The sequence below is a fragment of the Seriola dumerili genome, unplaced genomic scaffold, assembly GCF_002260705.1.
Source record: "Seriola dumerili isolate Sdu_G_001 unplaced genomic scaffold, Sdu_1.0 BDQW01000002.1, whole genome shotgun sequence".
NCBI classification, from domain to species: domain Eukaryota; kingdom Metazoa; phylum Chordata; class Actinopteri; order Carangiformes; family Carangidae; genus Seriola; species Seriola dumerili.
Window position 1 is genome coordinate 10,544,200 of NW_019174257.1, and position 22,903 is coordinate 10,567,102.

Sequence of the window (22,903 nt, forward strand, 5' to 3'; positions counted from 1 at the left end):
AGATTGAAAAAAAAGTGCCATTAAAACCGTTGGCTCTTGTCTGGATTCAAATGGTAGCAATTTTCACCAACACACTGAGCAAAACACACTGGAGATAACAAGGCCTGCTCTGGGTCTTGTGTCAAGAAACACAGCTTTGTAGTTATAGTTCGTCAGGCTTTTGGTCCAGCTTGTGTCCTGTCATATAAATGTCTGCTCACACAGTCTTCACAGTTGTATCTTTGTGTGAATAATCCTTACATAAAAACCAGGCCATGTCGTCCTCGAATCAAACAGTCAAGTTGGTAAAAAAAATGGTCTGACTTCCATCATGAAATCTTGCAGATGTTGCATGAGAGGGGAAGGGGGTTTGTGACTGTAACCACGTAAGACACCCTAAGACAGAAAAGTCCAGATACTAGTTTTTTTTTTGTTTTGTTTTCAGTCACTGGCTTTTGCACTGCCCACTGAAGTTAACTCGATAGAGAAGAGAGAGAGAGAAGTCCAATGACAGGAGGACAGATGTGGCCATGCAGACACATAAATGGCCACAGTTTGGCTATTGTTTAAAAACATGTGAAGTGGAAGAAGAAGTGTAAAGATGACAGCCTGCTCCTTCACAGACTGTACACGGGTCAAAATATTTCATACTGTATCACTCCTCTGCGCGGTTACACAGATTCAGTAGGAGACTGGTCATCAGCGTGGTGTCTCATTGACTGAACACTGGTCAGGATTTTCTTCTGGTGGCCGGCAAGAGACACTCCGATTCTCTGAAGGTCTCTGGGAAAACATATAAACAGATACAGATATTAGGCTGTATCATCATCGTCAGAAAAATGTCATATGAACTATTATCAGAGGTGTTATGTGTAGGATATTAACACCCGTAAATCAAAAAATCTAATAAATGAAAGACTACTGTCATAGCCTCTGTTTAACTAATCATATATCTCACATAATCATCTCTCAGGTTTTAACCTCTTTAAATTTAAAGGTACATTCCTCCACTGTATGCGTTGCAGGTGCATCAATAATTTTATTTTACCGATCTGATGTGGCACCTGGGGCAATTTGCTTTCAGCCACAGCAAACAATATGGCCATACATCCCACATAACGTCATATACGTCACTTTTTATGGGCTACGTAGGCATATAACTTTTCTCAGGATCTAACATGGACCCAACTTTCAAAATATGATTTAACACACATAGCGCCATGAATTTGTGTTGCAAAGAGAACAATTTAAAAACTAAGTTCTGGTGCAAGTTTCCCATCCGTCTTTCCCCAAGTAGCATGAGAAGTGTCTTAAAGAAATTTCACTGGCTCACAATCCCTCTTATCTGCTACTATGTAAAAGTATACTTAATTAATCCCTGTGGGGGAATTAATCCTCTATGTCTGACTCATTCTCACTGTTTAGGAGAGCACAGGGACCAACTCAAGCCGGAGCCTTGGTCAGAGGTAATGGTAGGGACCTCTGGTGGACTACTCATTGACTGAAGAGTTTTGAGGTCGTTGCTAAAGGCTCATTTTGTATCCAGTAGCTGCTCAGCAGAACTAAACCACACATTGCAAAAATATTTGCCTCCTTGTTTTGGTAGGAAACAGAGCGATCAAGGTATTGACAAAATGAAAACCTATAGTGCCTTCATTACTAAGTAAACAAAGCTAAAAGGTTTCCCACAGTGACAGGTGGCGTTGGGAATTAAACATTACAGGAAAAAAAACAAACTCTTTTTAGCTGTAAAACAGTGAAAGAGAACAAACCACAAGCAGGAACACCGAGTTTGGAAAAGAGATATGTGAAAGCTAGAGACTGTGGGAAATGTGGTCCTAGCTTTCAGAAACACCAGCAGTGCTGACACCACTCAGACGATAGTGGTTTCATTTGGATAAGGACACTCACTATTTATTTGACAGTGATATACTGATGCTCAGTGATGGTGCTCATAGCATTTTATACCATGATAAGAAGAGGAAGAAAGGATGGAAGTGAGTGAGACAGGGAGATTGTTCAGAGAGACAGACAGGCGTACAAATGGACCAGCAGTCAGCCACCCAGCTGCCAGTCATCCAACTAACAAGACGGCGACTTGGCAGGTGAGCAGTGTGAGACGCAGGCAGAGAGAGGCAGACGGAAGAAAGGAAGTTTAATGGGTGGACCTACTCGGCTGTGATTTGTGTGACAAGTGGCAAAGAGGTGAAACCAGAGCCCAGGAAGGAGTCTCGATACTGGGTCATCTTCAGAGCAGCCAGCCAGTCTTCCACTGAGCTCACCCTGCTCAGGTCTGGAGCTCCACGGTCTAACAAGGGATGATGGGAAGGACTGCAGAGAGTGAAGACATAGAGCGATTAAAAGAAACCCCCCCCCCAACTATTGCTGAAACAGAGGGTCGAGTGTGTTTGTGTATGCAAATGAGTTTGTATCTCTCCTCACCCAGGGGCCACGTTGTTGGTGCCGGCTTTGAGAGATGCAGGGTTGCGTATCATTTTGTCCAACATGCTGACAATATCAGGAAATTTTGGCCGAGCATTCCTGTCTTTCTGCCAGCAGTCCAGCATCAGCTGGTGCAGCACCACTGGACAGTCCATCGGAGCCGGCAGCCTGAAATCCTGCTCGATGGCATTTATCACCTGGGACACGGTGGGAGAGGGAAACAAGGGACAAAAACAAAGGAGAGGACAAGTGGACACAGACTGTTACGAACTAATGAAAAAAACATTTATCTATATATATTTCATTCTACATACTTAAAGCTGGAGTAAGTCTCCCTTCTGGTGCCCCAAAGTGGACAAAGTGAAATGGCGTTTTTAGCCTCCATTATGTGACATGGTATCAATCGATTTGAGATATGCAGGTGGGGTGTAATTTCTAGAGGGATTTAATCAAATGTTGAAGGATTTGATCGCTTTAAAAAAGCCGTTCCTTAGGGAGTGAGTGAGCCTCTGGGGAACAACAGCTAAATGCAACCCTCTATTCAACTGTAAAGGGCTGTTTGCCTCCACCCACTCCTCCGTCACCCACGTTGTTGGATCAGGAAGCAGAGAAAAAGGGAGAAATAAATCAATTCTAACCACTTAGGCTGCTTTTGTAATGTGAAGTATGAAGTTTGCTTTCCCATAATCAGACTTGATTAGTTAAGGTTTATGTTTATGTCCCTGAGTGCAGGATATACAAAAATATTTTCATGTTTCACCAGAAGAGATAAGATGGGGGATTTGGGATATATTCAGAAAAATACTTGTCTTTGACATACTGTATATTTGACAAATATCAAGAGACAGCAGAAAAAGTCTAAGTTCTTCGGTGTGTTTTTAGACAAGCACCACGTTCTGGTCGGGGAAAGGGGAGATATAAATGACATGAGAGAAAATATTTTGGAAGAAATTTAATCTTGTGATATGACATAAGTAAATTGCTCACAGCATGGTGCTGGTCTGTGATGCTCAGGGTATCAAAGGGCTGAAATAAGAAAAAAAGATCCAAAGTTGAGTCCAGCTCTCTTGCTGCTGTTTAGGGGACACTTCATATTTTGATTTGTTACTTCCTCCAGGCAGATGAGACTTCAGTAGTGATGGGGAATGTCTGCTCTGCTACAGTTCCTTTGGCTGATAGGACAGGTGTATTTTTACAGACAAATCTTGCCTCATTTAGCTTTATTTAAAACTACAGAAAAAATGAAAACTTGGATTAGTTAAGAGGATTCAATTTCCATTTGAGAGCTTCATCCTGACACAGCGTGCAGTCACTCAGTATTATCCAGATATTCATCGCTAAGCAGCAGTGACGCCTGCTGCAGACTCTGATGTCGAGGCAGGTAGTTTTACACAGAGAAGCTACTGATTTCATTATGCCGGTGCAGGTACTGAGGACGATACAGATCTTTCTAGGTTTTTCTGAGAAAACTTTTAGGCAGGGATTCTGTATTGCAGGGAGGTACTGCTAAATATGCCAGCATACCTTTGGGTGCAGAATGTAATTATCGTGAACATCACAGACTTCAAAACCCCTTTGCCTGAAAGAGTAACTAGCTGCCTTACCCCCTACAAAATAACAAAAGAAAGGAAATATAAAGTTCAGAGATTATTGTCTCCAATTATTCTGCCCTTTGTACCAGGGAAGTGAAAATTTATTTTTTGATGTCTCCCCAACCCTAATTATGATGGATGTGATGTTTAAAGCTCACACTGAGGTGTGGCCTGGTGGCTCAAACAGCGGCGCCTAACATGTTCTGTATCTGTAAAGCTCCCGCACAATATCTTCAATCAAATGTTTTCATACATCACATATCCAGTTACTATCATCTGTCTTGTCACCCTCCACACTTTTATCTTTAGAGACCCAACACAATCACTTTTTGATGATGACAAGTATTCTGTGGAAGATTCAAGTGACAGTAATGGAAATGACAGCATCAGAATATAAAACTAAAATAATTTAGACTTAGTCTCTGGCTTGTATTGTGAATGATGGCTGGATCCAGTATTGTGCATATGATGTCAGCAAGTTGCAAGAATATAAGCAAAGTGAGTAACAGGGAAAAGTAGGCTACTTGCAAAAGTCTTATTTAAACCATCCATTTACAGTTTACTAGTTTTCTATGTTGCCATGAAGAAAGAGAATAAGCATAACTCCCAAAATGTTGAACTGTTTCTTTAAATTTGGGCTGCAACTATTTCAAATATTTTCGTTATTGATTAAAAATGAATGAAAAATGCTCATTGCAATGTCCTACAATCAGCTTACTATAATGTGAGACAGCAAAGTCTCACATTTGAGAACATGGAGCTATCAAATGCTTGGCATAAAATGGCAATTAATCTATTATAAAGATATTTGGCAATTAATACTCTTTCGATCAATCAATTAATTCTTGTAGTTCTACTTTAGAATGATAAGGCAAAATTGAAAAAGACCCATATTTAATTAATTCATGTTGCACTTCACTCATGCCATGTGCCACTGTTTTGTAATTATTGTATTTTTTATTTGCACTTAAAGTCAATCACATCTGAATTTTCTCACTAACACTCTAACGTTTGAGACCCTGCCATCCTCCATCACCTGACCTCCACATTCACCTGCACACCTGCTCCTCATTCCCTCATTATCTTCCCTTGTTTACCTTCTCTTCAGCCTCAGTGCTGCCAGGTTTTCCATGACGCCTTCCTGCCAAAGCATTCCAGCCTTTTGTCTTGTTTTCCTGCTTCAGTTTATGACCTCTGCCTTTTTTTGGGCTTTAGCCTGCCTGCTTCTACCCCCCTGGACTTGTATACCTCTTCTTGCTTTGATCGCTGACCTTGTTTTAACTCCAACTTTTCTGCCCGTGATTCAAGCTTCTGAGTCCAAACGCACTGTGCGCTGTATCTTGAGTTTTGGAGCTGCTGCTATGTTTTTGTTCATACTTTAAAGACGGATTGTGTCGTTCAGAAGTGCCAAAAAAAAACTCAAAATCATTTTTCCATGTCTTCTCGTACATTTAAACTTACAAGACCAAGTCAGTGTATGTGTAAGCCTATATAAGCTGAGGGAGTTGCTGCGCTTCTACTGTAAATGCAGCGCCGGGGATTTGTCTGCTCGTTGAGTGAACTCTACTTGACCCCGACACACTTCTCAGGCTTTGTGCCACATAAATTCTCTCTAAGCACCGCTGTCAATCACAATAGCAGCGAGTGTAGTGAAACATCAGAGGTCTCTTTCATGATTAATTCATGTCGAACACAGCACCTGTGGCGGCTCCGCTGACAATTTCACCGTTCCGTGTTCTTTGAAATTGGGTGTGTGTGTGCCTTTTTACGTGTGCCTGCCTGCCTGCATGTGTGTGGTTTAGGTGTGTGTGTGTGTAGTATGTGTGAGTTTAGGGTGTGAGGTTCATGCATAGTTAATGCCCCAACAGACCCTCGTTAGCTATAGCAGTAACACACACTTTCTCCATCATTATACACTATCTGTGCCATTATAAAACTGTCTCTGTCATTATACTGAATCTCTGTCATTACTGCTGCATAGGCTGCTTCTATTTCTCGGGAGCAACCTAAGGGGAATGAGGGGTGAGGCTGCAAAGGGAGGAGATGAGGAGAGACAGCGGGGGGGGAGGAAAGAGATGGTGGAAAGTGTGAAATAAGGGGAAAGAGATGGTTAAGGTGATCTAAATGCTAGACAAGGAAATGGTTCCTTGCAGACGAAAATGAGGAACTGATTTACGTTTATTAGTTGAAAATGTGTTTCTGTCTTACAGTTGGAAGCACATCTCATCACTGATTAACTCCTCATCAGTGGGAAAGCTAACCAGATAGAGAATATTCCACATATAAGATAATGAGATCTAAAGAAGGTTAAACATTGCTGGAGTGGAAGCCGGGGTTTGAAAATGTGATTTTACTGGGAGAAATAAGACAGCGACTCTCTATATATTATATAATAATGTATAATATTTTTTAAAAGAGCTTTTGCTTTAAGCATATTTTCCAGGTGATAAACTCAACTGCAGTCACTCAGTGATGCGTTGGCAAATTTTCTGCAGCAACAAAAATTATTTTAAAGTTTAAACTCGAGACAAACTGTAAGCTTGTAAAATTCCCAGGCTACTCTGTGTCAGAGCCATTAGATTTATAGTTTCGGAAAGCAAGAATTGGGATTTAGAGCCTCAATGCTTTGAAGTGGGGTTTAGTGCCAAAACTAACTATAATCTGTGTATCACATTTCTTCTCGGAAATAGAAACCTAAAAATAAAAATGTCAGCAATCCAATCTTCTGGAACCTCCTTTTTCATGTACTGTTCGTGATCCCCTTTAGGTTTAAACAGTAAAATTGAATACTCAGCCTAAAGAAAGGATGAGAGAGTGGTTTTCATATTCTGTTAATACAAGAGCAGAGAATTGTACACTTATTTTTTGAAAGAAAAAATTGCTGATCATTGCTAGTCTAAAACAAACACGGGGATAAATATAATTTCAAACCATTTAATAACATCAACGTGATGCCGACATAAAATAAAAAGGTATAGAAATGCTGCAGCAAACTGATCGTACTGTGCAGGTAATTGGAATGAAGTTGTCAAGGCAATCTAAAATTCCCTGAAGAAAAGATCAGCTGGAAAACAAAATTCTGATGCCTCTTGGTCTGATGTTTCAGGGAACAAACATTTCTGTGACACCTAAATTGATGTCCTCATTTTCCGTGTGTTTTCCTCGGCATGCAGAAACCCTGCTGTGAGAGACGGCAAAGGAAACAAATAATCACACCCCCAACCCAAACACACACACACACACACACACACACACACAGTCTCTCTCTAGAATGACTGTACGACAAAAAAAAAAAAAAAAAAAAAAAAAAAAAAAAAAGGGTGAACGAACACAATCTTATACAGTCACAGACATCAATGAGAACACAAGATGACAAGAGACAGACTTTCTTTCTTTATCTCTGTGTCTTTCCCACACAGGCACGCACAAGCAGGTGGGGACTTACATCTTGGTTGCTCATGTCCCAGTAAGGCCTCTCTCCGTATGACATCACCTCCCAGGTGACGATCCCATAACTCCAGACATCTGACGCTGATGTGAACTTCCTGTAGGCGATTGCCTCCGGAGCCGTCCACCGCACTGGGATTTTACCACCCTGAGAGAAAGAAAGACAAAAAACGAGAAGAAAGGAAAAGAAAGAAAAGAAGAAAAATGATTAAAATTTTTTTTTTTTTTTTGCTTTATAGTTTAGCTCTTGATGTGCGTACTTAAACATTCATCACACAGTACTAAACGGAGGCTATAGGCAGCCCATATATCTGCCACAGTATGTCATAAATACCAAGGTGCGGACTGACTATTAATGTAATGGTCATCACAATCCTTACCGGACAGAGTGACGGGAAATGTGTGTATGATTGATTTCATACAATGTGTACACAGCTGCCTGTGTCCATGAGTCACCTGCTGCATTCACATTGAAGCATCATATACAGTTTTCAGTGGTAAAAAGATGCACTCAGAGAGAGAGGGAGAGAGAAGACAAAGCAGATGTTTGATAGTGTAGTGAGATGGATAACACACAGCTGTTCCACATACATACTGTTCATCTACATTTTTTTCTTCTTGTCTTTTCTAATGAAGACAAAGCAGCGACTAAACAAAAGCTTTGTTGTTCTGACTGCTGATTTTGTCGTCCAGGAGAATGGGAAATATTGCTACGTGTTTGGCTGGGCTTGATTCCTGTAGGAATACATTGCCTGTGTCCCAATTCAGGGGCCGCACCCTCAGAGGCTGCATTTGTAGACCGATTGTGTCACAGCAGCGCGACTAGGCTGTCCCATTTTGAAGGCTCCTTCAAATGCGGCCGAGAAATGCGGCTTTCTTTTCCTGGGCAGTGAAGGATCCAATGGGTGGATCACTCATGGCCCAACCTTTCCCAAGATACTGGTAATGAAAGCAAACAACACCGACAGAGAGCCCAAGGAATACACTTTTAAATGTAAGTACTGAGTTTTCAGCTCAGCTGTGAAAAAGAAGGCGATGGGAGCCGCGGGCACAGCTGGTGATGCAAAGTCAAAATCATCTCTAGGCCAGACTTACAGTCTCATTTTGGTTCAGCCTTCACGGTTTATGATGGCTACGAAGGGCCACACCTTCGCAAACCTGGATTGGGACACAGCTATCATCTCTGCAAACTATAATCGTTTACACTTTTAAAATGATAGGAAATACTTAGAAGCAGTCATACAATGCCTCTGAACAGACTGCCTTTTCCATCACTTCTATCCAAAGAGAACAACAACTGGATGGATATCCATTGAATTTGGCATAGACATTCATGGTCGGCAGAGGATGACTCCATGAAGGTCAGCTGTTGTAGAGCAGGGGGAGACACAATATATCATTTAATATGAAATATCTGTGTCAACAATGAAGAAAGAGAGCTGGAGAGAGAAGTTCAAACCCTGGCTCCTTTCTCACCACCAAACAACTGGCTAGTAAAGGTGTGAATGTTGGATTGTCAGAAAATTACAGAATTGGTCTGACACAGCCCGCCTCTGATCCACTGTCAGGAAAGTGGGGAGGGGGGAGGTTTTTGATGCTATTCAACCATCTGTCAAGCTGGTCCGATGGAGTATACTGGCCCCCTTAATGACCAGGATGGTCCTCTGAGTTTTTATTCAGTGCCACCATGGGTTCAAACTGTCCACTAACCCAACACTTAAGTTCACGACGGCATATCTCTAAAACTAATGACTGAATGACTGGGCGAAGAATGGCCCAACTAATTGTCAATGGGGCATGAGGGAACCGTCCCTTCATATAATGTGGGATAGCAGGCGATTGACCGGTGGCATGAAAAGAAGGAGGGGTCAGAAGTTGAAGAAAATCCTCTTCTGTATGTCCCTTGCCTCAAGGACTAGAGATACAAAAACAACAAGTGTCTGTGAGCTTGTGAGCACTGATGCACCCACAGGGACAACATTCGTTTGCTTCCAGTGGGTTTTCAGCTTCATCAGCTGTATATAAAAATTAATGTCCCCAACTGTGCACATGTTAACATGCTAACATTAGCATTCAGCTCAACGCACAGATGAGCGTAAGTACAGCTGAGGCTGATGAAGCACATGATGAAAGGTGAGTCTGATAGTGAAGAACGGATTCTGACAATCGGAGCAATGTCCATTTAAAGACACCCTGAGGACAAACTTTGCGTTTAATGTTCTACTAGTCATAAGGATCTAACATCTGCAAAGTTATCAATTTTTAATCCATTCAAAAATTTCATTTTCCAATTAGCAGCAGGTATTAAAGCTTCACAGGGCTGCTAGCATGGCTGTGGACTTTGAGTGTTGTTTTTATGAATGTGAGTGAAATCTCCTGGTTATTAAAATTACCATGGCGACAGGTAGCACGCAGTTCGCCATCCTTTGGCCACAGTGGGACAGTGTGTCCTCTTGAATGCACATTTAATTACGCTTGCCTGTCTTGTGTGTGTCTGTGTGTGTCCTTACCAGTGAGCTGGTGTAGGTGGGGTCAGAGGTGTCCTCCTCCAGATATCGTGATAAGCCAAAGTCAGACACCTTACACACCAGGTTACTGTTAACCAAGATGTTCCGAGCTGCCAGGTCCCGGTGAACATAACTCATCTCCGCCAGGTACCTGGAACATCAGCAGGATTTATTGTGTGAGTGTGTGTTATCTGCTGCCAGCTACCTGGGCTACCATAAAAAGGTAATGGGATTTAGTGTGTGTGTGTGCATGGTGTGTGTGTGTGTGTCAGTGTATGTGTGTGTTATCACTGCTGGCTACCTTAGATAAAGTAGGAATGGGATTTAACGTTTGTGTACATGTACATGTTTGCGTGTTATCACAGCCAGATACCTGCAATAAAACACAGATAGGATCTAATGTGTGTGTGTGTGTGTGTGTGTGTGTAGGTGTGTGTAGGTGTGTGTGTGTGAGCAGTGTTTCAAGCGGCCAAGTCGACAGGTTGTGGTGCTGTTGACTTGAATAACAGCTTGGATTACCATATAACATGTTTTAGAGTTTGTGTATGTTTCATGTGTGTTTGCATGAATATGTGTGTGTGAAACAGAGAGTTTGCAGGATGTGGATGCAGTACATCTCAAGCTGCTGACGTCTGATTGATTGTAACACATCAACAGACTGTATTGGATGTCACCACATGAAGTCGCAGTGTGATGGAATTGGTTTTGTTTCAAAGAAATCTAACTTCTCATAACAATCACTGAACAATCAAAAAGCTTGTTCTAAATCTTTACAATAAAATGGATTTCTGCAGCATGTGTTTGTGTGTGTTTGTGTGTGTGTGTGTGTGTGTGTACCTCATTCCAGACGCGATGCCCCTCAGCATACCAACCAGCTGAATCACTGGGAACTGCCCATCATTCTGCTGCAAAACCATGAACCATGACAGGATTATTGTTGTTTTCTGTTATCAGACTTTTTCACTCTAGTTATTCAGAGAAAGTCAGACACGTGAAAGACATGTCAGCACTTAACAGAAAACGTCATGACAAACAATGTTTTTGAGACTCAGAGAACAAAATGTGACTGTAATGTGATTTGGGTAAAGACGAACCATATCTAAACACACTCTTATCATTGCGGATGTTGTAGAAATGTGATTTTATGAGATTTCCACAGTTTAACTTCAACGTCATCCTAGATCGCACAGTGGGACGCTTCCATCAACGGCTGATTGTTGCTGAAGTTGTGGTGACCAAAGAAAAAAATTCAGATGATGTCAGAAATTTCAGATCAAGTTCTCACAGTGTGACTGCTGCCAGGAACCCACTTCTACAAACCAACCAATCAGAATACAACATGAAATGACACAGAATACACTGGACAATTTTGTAAATACCATTCATGAATAAACATGCTAGCTACAGCACACATCGTCAGGGGCCCCGCTTAGGTGGGTTTGGAGCATTGTACAGTGTCTTTAAGGGAGGTTTTAGGGTGTTCACGGCTGTCATTGCAAAATGTGCCAATATGATGGGTCATCAGGGGCCCAAGCATTTGCCTGGTTTCAGCTCTTGACACTGCACTTCTGTTAACAGGCCAATCACAACATGAATACATGTAGATCGAGCCTTACTTCATGCTGCAGGGCTATAGTTTATCCTACACGGTAGAGATACTAGTTAATCAGTTATTATCACATCACTTTGTATAGCATGAAGCGGGTCAACCAGTGCTACTAAAGTGGCTTTAAATCAGGCTTATGGAGTTAAGAGAGTAAATTATGGTGTTTTTCCCTTTGGAGAATAGGACAGTTAATCAGGGATGTTTTGGAGTCTTGGATAATGTTGGCCGATGGGCTTTCGCTGTCCCAAAGATATACAATGTGATATAACATAATTGCAATTATGCCTTGCCATGTATAAATCAGGTTAATATGAGAGGTGTGTATAGAATAATGAAAATCACTTCTTTTATCTTGCTATTGCTTTAATCAGAATTTTTGCTAATATATCCTTAGCGTGTACAAGCAAACATAAAATGCATGAGCTGAATATTAAAAATCAACACAAAAACCTCATGTTATGAAGAGCTGTAGGTCTGTTCCTGTTATGAGCCAGAAACATTTTCGCCTTTTTGCAATTTCACTCTTTCACCTTCGGGCCAGACTGTCTCTGTCTTCTATAAACATCACTGACATCCCCGCTGACATAGTTGCAGTCGAAGGTGGGTGTGTGTGTGTGTGTGTGTGTGTGTGAGTGTGTCTTTTAATTCACTTTGTGCATCAAACTGTGCCTTTGATGCTCCTCTAGCCTAATCCTCTGCAGGCAAAACCTTCTTTTAGGTGCACACAAACACACACGCGCATTGATCCTCTGGGTCTTGTGCCTGCAAGATGGTCACGCTAGGACAGCAACACCAGTGAGATCGATCATTGTGTTTGTGTGCGTGTATGAGTCAGCGGATGATTTGAGTCAAAAGGGGTCACGCTGTGAGAACCGAACATCAAAGTGTTTCTCTTTCTGTTTTTAGAGGCGCCTCGAAAGGAGGGCAGGATCAAAGAGACGGACAGACTGACGGGCAGACAGGCTGGCAGGATGAGGAGGAAGGAGCACAGGAAGGAAAAAGAAGAAGAGAAAAGGGAGAGCAGGAGGTTGTTTCTGTCTTTGTGTCTCTTTATCCAAAAACTCCCAATCCTCCACTGTTCATCTGTTCCTCTGTATTGCATGTTCACTTACATTTTTGGACTATGTGACTGTGGACTGAACATAACTTTGAAAACTTTTTCTGCACCATCACACAGTACCAACTGATCAATCCCAAATTCATCCTGCAGCTTGACAACAAGCTCAAATCCACTCTATGCTCTGATGAGGACCGGACTGAAAGTTGCGAAATAAGTGAGTAAGTGGACCTTAAAGGCCCTGACAACCCATTTCATATCTCATTCAGCTTCTGACGGTATGTGAATGGGTCCTATATGATCATACTAGCTCACAAACACACTGACAGTTTTGGTTGTTTGACTTTTGACACTTTTTTCCCTTGGTGGTCTTCTCACTGGTTTGAAGCTGAATTTTGACATTTTATTATTAGATTGTTGCTTTTTTTAGTCGTGAATATTTCATCTTAAAGAGACATTTTCAGTGGTTTTCAGTCGGCATTGTTTTGTCAACTGCTATTTTCTAATTAATGAATAAACTGTCAAACTCAATTTTACCATGAATGAGAAGTCCTGTATAGAGGTATCATGACTCAGAATCATGGAAAGCATTGACAACTTAGCAAATTCCATCCGCTGAGGACCATGTGATACAGCTGAAAGTTCCAGAATGAGCATGTTGAGACAGTCAAACTCAGGTTTCTAAGGTTATGAATGAACTGTCAAGCTCAACTGTTTGTTTATTTATTAGATTTTACAACCCAAAAAGGATTCATAATATCAGATGTGGTTGGGAACATCTTTTAAATCATTAATCCAAACGAATCTTTTAAAAAGAGCTTTTCATTAATACTAGTACACTATTTTATTCATCTGTTTTATTATTATTCGTATCTTATACTTATACACTGTTGCCTATAAAGTTGGAATCATTTTGTTTTCAGACACAATCCTCTGTTTATTCCTATCTAAATGCATCAGTAATCACTTTTGACCAGGTGCAATGATTACATTATGTGTCCCAATTACCCAGGTGAAATGAAATAAATCACATTGTCACAATCATTTCATGGAAAGAGGTAAAAAAATATTTTATTCCAACTTTATGAGCAACAGTGTATATACTTATATTGTTGAGTATTTCACTCCATTTTATTTCTGTGTGATTTTTAATTGTTTGATCTCATTCAGACAATTCTGAAATGTTTAAATCTTGACTCAACCAAGTAATACACCTTCTAACGTTTTTCAAACTGTTTTGAAAAGTGCTGTACTGTCCATAAAGTTATTATTACTATCATTATTATAATCTGACATTTATAGCTTTACTGTGTTGGTATCAGAGTTTGTAGTGAGAGGGGCAAGGGCAAGTTAAACACATAAACAAACTCTTAATCTTGGAAGCTACCCTCTATAGTGTAGGAGTATACATTCATGCACTTACACTGCTTCTGTCCTATATTAAAACTGTAAACAACCCTTTCTTGAGTGTTACATAAAGAGCAGCAGTGCACTCGCTAAAATAACTACATCTGCATGCGTCAATGTGGACAATATGTATGCGTGTTATTTACCCTGAGGAACGAGTCAAGAGCTCCGTTCTCCATGAACTCTGTGATGATCATTGTAGGCCTGCTCTTGGTGACCACGCCCTCCAGCCTGATGATGTTTGGTTGGTCAAACTGGCCCATGATTGACGCCTCAGACAGGAAGTCCCTCCTCTGCCTCTCAGAGTAGCCCACCTTCAGGGTTTTGATGGCCACAGGAATTTCTTTTTTCCCAACAGGCTTCAGGCGGCCTTTGTACACCTCCCCAAACTCCCCTGAGGAAGGAGAAAACATTAAGGGGCTTGAAATTAAAGCATTCTGTCTTAACAGCAAAATTAAAATGGTACCATGTTCATCTAAAGCTCTTCAGAAAACAGGAAGTGACTCAGCAGGTAAAACAAGAGCTTTGCTGGGTATGGTGTTTGTTAATGTTCCCCTTGAATTAAGAACCCTTCAATAAATTATCTCATAATAAAGGGGCTAATAAATAATTACCTTTTAATCATATTTTATGGTGTAAAATGGGTCAGCTGTGAAATCAGATGTGCTGAAGTTCATACCATTTGGGTACCTTTTATAATTAACCATCTCCTATCAATCAAACAAGAAAGAGCGTACTGTTCTTTGCATTCGGGCAGTGTTGTGAGGAGCGAGGCATGTTAAACACATAAACACACTCTCAGTCCTGAGAGCTGCCCTCTGCACCCTCAGTCTCATACTGATGGCCTCTGAGCAGCTCTGTAGGTGCAGACTGAGGTCAAGGGCTTCACTCAGGGGCACATTAATGGTTTTCGCAGACTGAACGAACAACAAAAATTGAATCCACTCAAGAAACCCTCTCAGGAATGACAGAGGGCTATGTAGCAGAGGGGGCAAATGAGATAAAAGGGATGGTGCCATTATTATTTCTATGGCTTTGCACACCACACCACATCTCAACTCACCGTTATCTCTTGTTTTTAACAAAGGCAGCCTGTTGCCCTTGTGGATAAAGAGACTGTACTGAAGCACAAAGTTCATAGGTTCAATCCCTGCCCGCAGTTTAATTTGTCTTGCAGGCTAAAGCAATTTCTTACTGTTTATTTGCTTTGTAGCATAAATTTATTGAACTGAGGTCACTGTGTTCACATAGGATGCCAGTTTATTTCCTAACTAGGTAGGCTAATTAGCATTAGATATCCAACCAGAAGTAAGACTTTGGTCATAATATTTCATTAAAATGAGATAATTAATTTTTTTAAAAAAGGTAAAAATTCAAGCAGCAGAGGCCAAGGCTGTTTGTCCCCAGAATTAGCCATACACTAAATATGACTTAATCTACAATTTCAGTATTGCAAATGGTTTTTCTTTAGACCCACGCTTACTGGAGAAAATATAGTTGTTCCGAACAGGCACACTGGATGGCAAAGTGAAAAGCCGGATGTCATAAAGACGTTCACAGTGGTGCACTCGGTTGTCTTTACAGGGAAAATGAAAGTAAATGAAAAGAAAAACTGTGTCAAGAATGAAAAAAGAAAGTTTGACAGAGATGTTCAAACCCTGGCGCCTTTCTCACCTCCGCACAGCTGGCCAATCACAGCATCAAGTAGTGGTGAATTTCAGGTTGTCAGTTTCAGAAAGCTACTGAAATGGTTGGACACCCACTAATCTGTCGTCGGAAACGTATGGTTACAGGTGGTTTGTGGAGCTATTTGATCTGACAATCATTCTGATGGCTCCTTTAATAATTCTGTTTTCACAGGTAGTAGTCCTCTGTATGGGTGTGCTACTCTTCATGTGTATAAGTGGTGTTGTGCCCCTCAAACTGATATTTTTCTCTATATTTTAATATCATTCAAAAGTGTACTTACTATAAGAACAGTAATTGAGTAACTGTAGCTTCTGTCTGCTCAGTTGATGTGCACTTGGAAAGTTTTGCAAAACTTTAAAATTAAAAGCTAAAAGAGGTTAAAGTACATTGTTCATGTGCCTCTTGTTACTGCTTCTTTTATGAATTATGATCTATGAATTGGTTTGTTATGATTGGCTGCAATGTTAAGAATAAGAACTGTATTAACATCAATGAAACTATTCAATGTAGAGAAAACCTCCTTTCTATGGAGACACGTATGTCTTTTGTCAAAATAAATGCAACCATATGCTGCTTGGGGACATGAAAATTGAATATCACTTCAAAATAAAAGTCCTCATCTCAGAGATAAAAATCGGCGTGTGAATAATGGATGAGTAATGGGAATTGGATGACAGGCTGTGTCGTCCTGTCTCACTGTGATCTCTGCTCCACATCTCACTGCTCATTAAAAACTATCTACTGTCAGTGCTGTAAACTTGCAGGAGGAGAGGATGATGGAGGGCAAAATAAGGAGAGGATGAGGGAAGGAAGGAGAGATACAAGGTGCAGAAGTGAAAGAGTGAAGAATGGAAATGAGACAAGATGATATATCACTTCCTGTCTTTCTAAAATAGAGGTGGTCAAGGAGAGGACGGAGCATTAGACAAAATATTCACTGGTTTTGCTCTGATATCTTGTCTTAAATCTACAGTAATATATTAAGGAAATTAACTGGCCTGTCAGGTGAAATACTATTGCTCATTTCTATTGTAACTTCAAGTGTTACAGGACTTATCTTCAGCCAAAACTGCTTTTCATGAAGGACGTTTCTTACACTGGGAGTGATAGTAATAAGGAAGGAAGAAAAGAGAGAGGTGTTATCACAGAGGGAGAGGAAGACAGTAAGGTGAGATATTTTTATTATCTCCTTAGGGTGCTTTCTTCTTTTATCTTCCCTCCTCAATCTGTTGTTCTGCTTTCCCCCCCTCGGTTGTTTGTTTTAGCATTTCTCTATGCGCAAACAAACTCTGAAACTCCAGAGGGGCTGAATCACAGAGAGAGATGAAGATAGCGGAAATAATCAAGGAAAGACAAAAAGAAAAACAGGATGATAAAGTCAGAGACGGGGGAAAAAGAGAGAAAGCCTTTTCACTTTCTATGGCAGCAGAATGGGAGAGATTCGACCGTTGAAGAGCTCAAAGTCCGGCCACATCTCATATCACCCAGACTCATATTCACCCCCCATCTCGTCGTCTTCATCCCTCCTCTGTCACCTCCGGCTGAGGTGAGAAACCTTCCCCTGAGAGAAATAAAGCGAGAAACGGAGGGATTATGAAAAGCCTCTCAGAGTGCCTCAACAGACCAAAGCCCAGAGCACACACTTGCAGCGGTGAAGGTCTGAATCTGGTTCATGACCTTTTTCACCCACAGCTCCATGGCCATTTGGGTTTGATTGGTTTTGGCTCAAAGAAAACAAGTTGTGTTATCAGGGGTATAACATCTGACGTAAAAACATTCCTCATCTAATGCGGGCCGAGGTAGAGGACAAACATCACCAACATTAAATCTTAAAATTGTATTACTTAGGTAACAAGGATGTTGATGATAGCTGGGTGTATTCCTGATATTATGTTGTGCTGTCACTGGATGTACGTTATGAACATAGTTGTGACCTTGTGTGTTGAGTTGAGTCAACCCGATACTTTAACGAGCAGTTATGTTAACTCGGTGTGTGGACTCCAGGCTCCCAACACACCTGGGGCAACGGCAGATAAACTAGGAGCTAGGTGGTCGAAAACTGTGTATTTCTCTATTTGTGCGTGATAAACTTTTGCTAGATGTTTCAACAGATTGTTCATGTTTTCGCTCTCACATGCAAAAGACTTGTTGAACTTGTGTCAACGAGCATAACCACAGTTTTAAATGTTCAGTTCTCTCCGCCATTGTCACAAATAGCAGGGTTTCTGTGTGTTTGTGTGTGTGTGTGTGTGTGTGTGTGTGTGTGTGTGTGTGTGTGTGTGTGTGTGCTGCAGCGTGAAAGAGAGAGAGCTGCCATTGCCCCTCACACACACAGGCTCTGAGAGGGAGATCTCTTCTGGTAATACTGAAAATGCATCATAGATGAAAGTCTTAATCAGAAACGGAGTGGGTGAGACAAAATGTGCAGGATAACTTTAAGCTTGTCAGAGCTTATCAATACTACAGTCTTTAATAATTTATTACTGGGGTACCCACCCATAATTTATATCATATGTTGTATGTATTTTATTATATTTTTATGGACAATAAAGTTTATTACTCAGAGATCAGGGGTAAAATAAGGCACTTAGCAACTCTGAAGTTTTTGTTTCTGTTTCCATTTTTTTTTTCTTTTTCCATCCAACAGCTGCAATGTAAAACCTCTACACACACACCCTAATATTTCAGAGGGAGCTCTGGGACTCCATTTCACATCCAACATTTGCCAAACATCACACAGCATTTTTACAGTGAGAGCTCAGATAGCCAAAGAGAATGCATGAGGACAGTTTTAATTTATTCCTGTGAAAGTTCTCAGCATGAATAAAACATCTCCCCTGACTTCAAAGGAAAAAAATAAAGCAAAATAATAAATTGGCATTGCATGTTTCCAGATCTTTCTCATTGACACAAAAGTTTGTCAGTTGAAGAAATTGATTAATTTACTGTAGAGTATCTGCTGTTTGAGGAGACAGTTGCTCTCATTAAGGAAACCAAGGTTTACTTTTCTAATGTTCCCCTTTGAAGCAGTTTATAGAAGATATCTGCAATGTCTGTGACTTTTTTTCTCTTACTCTTCAACCAAAGCTCTTGTACAAACAGAATGAACGAACATTAATATTTGTCACATATTGAAATAATCAGGGATTTTCATTTGAGACATTTGTTGAGTTTTTTAAAGGTTATTGAAACAACACGAGAGAAGAGGGGTAATCCAGAGGGTTTAGGACACTAAGTCTATAAAAATCTCTACCTGATCCGATGACTTCCTCTATTTTGACACAGGAGGGGTCAATTTCTTTGGCAAACTCCCGCACAGCCTCGTTGGGATCCTCGTAGGTGAAGGGGTCGATGTAGATCTTGACCCCTGGTGAACTGTGACCCTCAGACAGAGTGGGAAAGGTCACAGTGGGGGTGGGACCACTGAACATGTCAGGCCTCAGAGTCACCTCTGAAGAGAAGATGAGAAAAAGTTAAAATATAAAAACTGTTTAAAAGTATGGTGGATGTAAATGTGTATGAAGGTGGATTTTATTTAGTAGATGAAAAAGTGCAGCAGAAGTGACAGTGCTGGTCGTACCTCCTCCATTATTGTACTGCGGCAGCTTGTCACCGTAAACACTCTCCTTCAGCTGCCTTCTCCTACACACAAAAACAAAGATGGAGAGACTTTAGGGAAAAGTGGCAAGTAGACAGAAATTCTACACAAAAGTATGAAATGTTGTGAGAATAAAATGCTAATTGGTTGTCTTCTCTTCAGCCAGGCTGAGATAAAATAAATAGTTTTCCTGAATGTCACAAAAAGTCTGCTGAAGAGAAAGGAAAAGTCTGTCAGGAATTCATTAGTATTGGGTGACTTGTTACTGCTCTATGTTGTCATCTCTTGTTTCCTGCTTTCATCTGAGGATGGAACCAAAGAAATGCTCTCTGTAATATTTTAATATGTCAACTGATCTTCACAAAAGAAACCCTATACAGCAAACAGGAGAGACAGCTTGTCGCTTGCTATTTCTGGGAGGTCATGGGGTTACAGAAACTTCAGGCATTTCAGAGAGTGCAACTCTATTTTAAAACTATTCAATCAAATCAAAAAAAAATTCCTTTTTTTTTTCAAAATTGCACTTCCAATTCTGGTAATTACAAATTTTGTTATTAACAAAATACAGTAAATTCCCAACTGGCTTAGAAATATTTTGTCATGTATCATAACAAAGAGTCTTATTCAATGTGTACACATACAGTATGCAGCTGTTGGACAAAAAGTAAATCTAGTAGTTTACTGTCGATAGATGAATTACTTTTGTTTTTTTTTTATAAAAAACAAACGCTCATATATTTCTAAAATAAACTGATGTTCACTTGGATTTTATCTCTGCATGTATGTTGTTCACAGCTTTTACATTACATTAATTGGCAAAAGCTCAAAGTGAATTACAGTAAGTGCATTCAACTTTATATTGAGCAAAAAAAGAGCTAAATTGGAAGTGTATTTGTTTTGAACAAATGGCTAGCAATGGCTAAGTGCTAGCAAAGGTTGTTAAAATGTAATATGAGTGGTGAAGCAACCACAGAGTCCTGAGTGATGAACACTGTCCCCTGCCAGAGCATAGCCAAAAATACATCATGTGATAGATGGTGAAAAGAGAAATCATGAGAAAATGCAAACATGCTGCTCAAAATGTACCAAACCCCCTCAAAATAATGTAAAAATAACAATAGATGGTACCGGAAAGTTTATTCTTGACCTTGGAAACAGTGGTTTTACACAATATACTTAACTCAAAGTTGACTTACTGGCTTTCAAATGCATCTCACAGTCTTCCTCAGCAGACGTAGTTCACATGACCAAAGGTAGAGGTGTGTAACCTGTTATCATTTTATCATATTATTTTGGGTAACATGATGAGACTGACTCTGCTGAGGAATATTATGAGATGAGACTGAAAGCCCTGGAAGAAAATAGTAAAATAGTAGTGATTTTTTTTTCTCATAAGAAATGGTTCTGGTAGATGTTATGAGTGTTGAGTGTTTGCACTGAATGTGATTTTTATCTGATACTTAGACAGCGACACATTCCCTGATTAAAAAATGAAAATAATGGCCCCTATTGAACCCTATAAATAAGTCAGTACATGTGTAGTGCCTTTCCTAAGGACACTTCGAATGGTATGCATGTGTGTAAGTGTGTAAATGTATGTGTGTGTGTGTGTGTGTGTGTGTGTGTGTGTGTGTGTGTGTGTGTGTGTGTGTATGTGTGTGTTACCTGGAACAGATGATGGCAATAGCTACCAATGAGACGATACACACTCCACCAACTAAAGAGCCTGCAATCAGGGAGAGCTGCTGTCCCAGCTCTGACTTGTACTCATCTGCAGAAACACACATACACACATACACACACACACACACACACACACACACACACACACACACACACAAACACACACAAAGTGAAAGGCTCGGCATTATTTTCATATTTTTAAGCGCTCTCACATAAACACAACTGAGCATTTCTGGAAGGCAAAACATACACCTGGCAGTTTTTCTCTCTAACACATATAAAATATCATTTATGAGGCTCATTTTACATGACTGCAAGTACACACACACAAAGTAGGACACAATTTATTTACCTCACAGCCGGATTTTCACTCGCTCAACCTTTCACATTCCCTCTCCCACTCCTATACTTTCTTTCCTCTTCACCATAAAACCCCCACCCGCCCACACACACACACACACACACACCTCCACACACTGCAGCCAACCATCACCCACTTACCATCGGTGAGTGTTTGGAAGAGCATCTCCTTGCTGTAGGCTCCATAGCCGGCCACAGTGCGGGCCCTCACCTGGACCACGTACCCTGTCCCGGGCCTCAGTCCCTCCAGAACCACATTGGGCGTCTCACTCTGGACCACTGAGCTGTTCAGGAGTGACGACTGAATCTGTGGGGAAAGCACAACCAGAGATGGATGTTTCGTAGTGATCGAAGACAGACTATAATACTGCTTCAGTCACAGACTAAAGGAGACTACATTCAGTCCTCAGTTTTGGCTTTCAGCTGACACAAGATTAATCCTCCTAAACTTTCAGTCCAAACTGAGACATTCATTATTTTGACTGAGTAACTGCAACTTCTTGAGTTAGAATGCAGCCACAGACTCTCTTCACACCAAGAGAGTCTCTATCTCTATTCTTTATATTTTTCCATTTTTTTCTAACAGTAAAAAAAGAGCAGTTTAAACCCCTTCAACTACATTTTGTTTCTGTGCTCCTCACACTTGAATGAGCTGTCTGTTTCTGTCTGTTCATGTCTATTCACACCTTAAAGGGTCACTTCACCTAAATAACTAAAAAAGACAGTTTCAGATTTACCACTTGTGGTACACTGTCTAGGGAATCATATGGATATTGTTATATAATATTATAATATCATAATATATTGAGATATTTTCCTCCACCTCAATACAATTGAGTCAATCAATAAACATAATCTTTCCAAAGATATTCCCCCAGTTATTCTGAATAATCCACCTCACTATAAACAGCTCTTATTGGACCTACTTTCTACTCAAGGAAGGTCACGATGGAAACTGTTCACAGAGAGGTGAATCGATTATCCAGAGTGACCAAGTCATTGTTTTTGTGAAGACAAGTTGCTGTGAGTGTTTTTCAGGGTGTCAATTCCATAATCCCATATCAACTACAGTGTCTGTAAATATAACTGTCCACCTTTATGCAGATGACAGTCAGCTGTATGTACTCTAACTAGCAGTCTGATTAACACTATAAACTGCCTCAATGAGATTCAGTGGATGTCCAGCTACTCCCTCCACTTTAATGAGAGGAAATCTGAGGTCCATCAAGTCCATCCACAATAAACTTGGCAGTCTATCAGTACGTGTTTGAAAAACCTATTGCTAAAAAGAGAGCTACATATCAACAAAATGAAGTAACTCAGGCTTTTATCTTTGAATGCCTGGACTACTCTGACCCCATTTACTCTTGCTTGAGCAAAAGCCACTTTCCTATCTGCAGCTGGTTTGACTAATTCAGGGATAAATGATTGCATCACCCTATCTTAGCCTTCCCTCATTGGCTGCCTGTTCATTTTAGAAATGTTTTTACTTGTAACACTCTAGACTAAACAGGGGCCTTGCCCAAAATTACATTT

At 40.5% G+C, this 22,903-nt stretch overlaps 1 protein-coding gene across 1 annotated transcript in view; it reads right to left on the reverse strand.

The window, feature by feature from the left end:
* Positions 1–650: 650 nt before the first annotated feature.
* Positions 651–22,903, reverse strand: part of LOC111237075 (ephrin type-B receptor 1-like) — an 82,109-nt gene continuing 59,856 nt past the window's right edge. Inside the window, exons 10-20 of the mRNA XM_022766073.1 lie at positions 21,509–21,674; positions 20,990–21,095; positions 19,307–19,368; positions 18,980–19,177; positions 14,184–14,431; positions 10,805–10,872; positions 9,971–10,118; positions 7,459–7,608; positions 2,422–2,618; positions 2,152–2,310; positions 651–762 (exon numbers count right to left, since the gene is read on the reverse strand). Of these exons, the coding sequence (XP_022621794.1) occupies positions 651–762; positions 2,152–2,310; positions 2,422–2,618; positions 7,459–7,608; positions 9,971–10,118; positions 10,805–10,872; positions 14,184–14,431; positions 18,980–19,177; positions 19,307–19,368; positions 20,990–21,095; positions 21,509–21,674 (1,614 nt within the window). The remainder of the gene's footprint in view (positions 763–2,151; positions 2,311–2,421; positions 2,619–7,458; positions 7,609–9,970; positions 10,119–10,804; positions 10,873–14,183; positions 14,432–18,979; positions 19,178–19,306; positions 19,369–20,989; positions 21,096–21,508; positions 21,675–22,903) is intronic.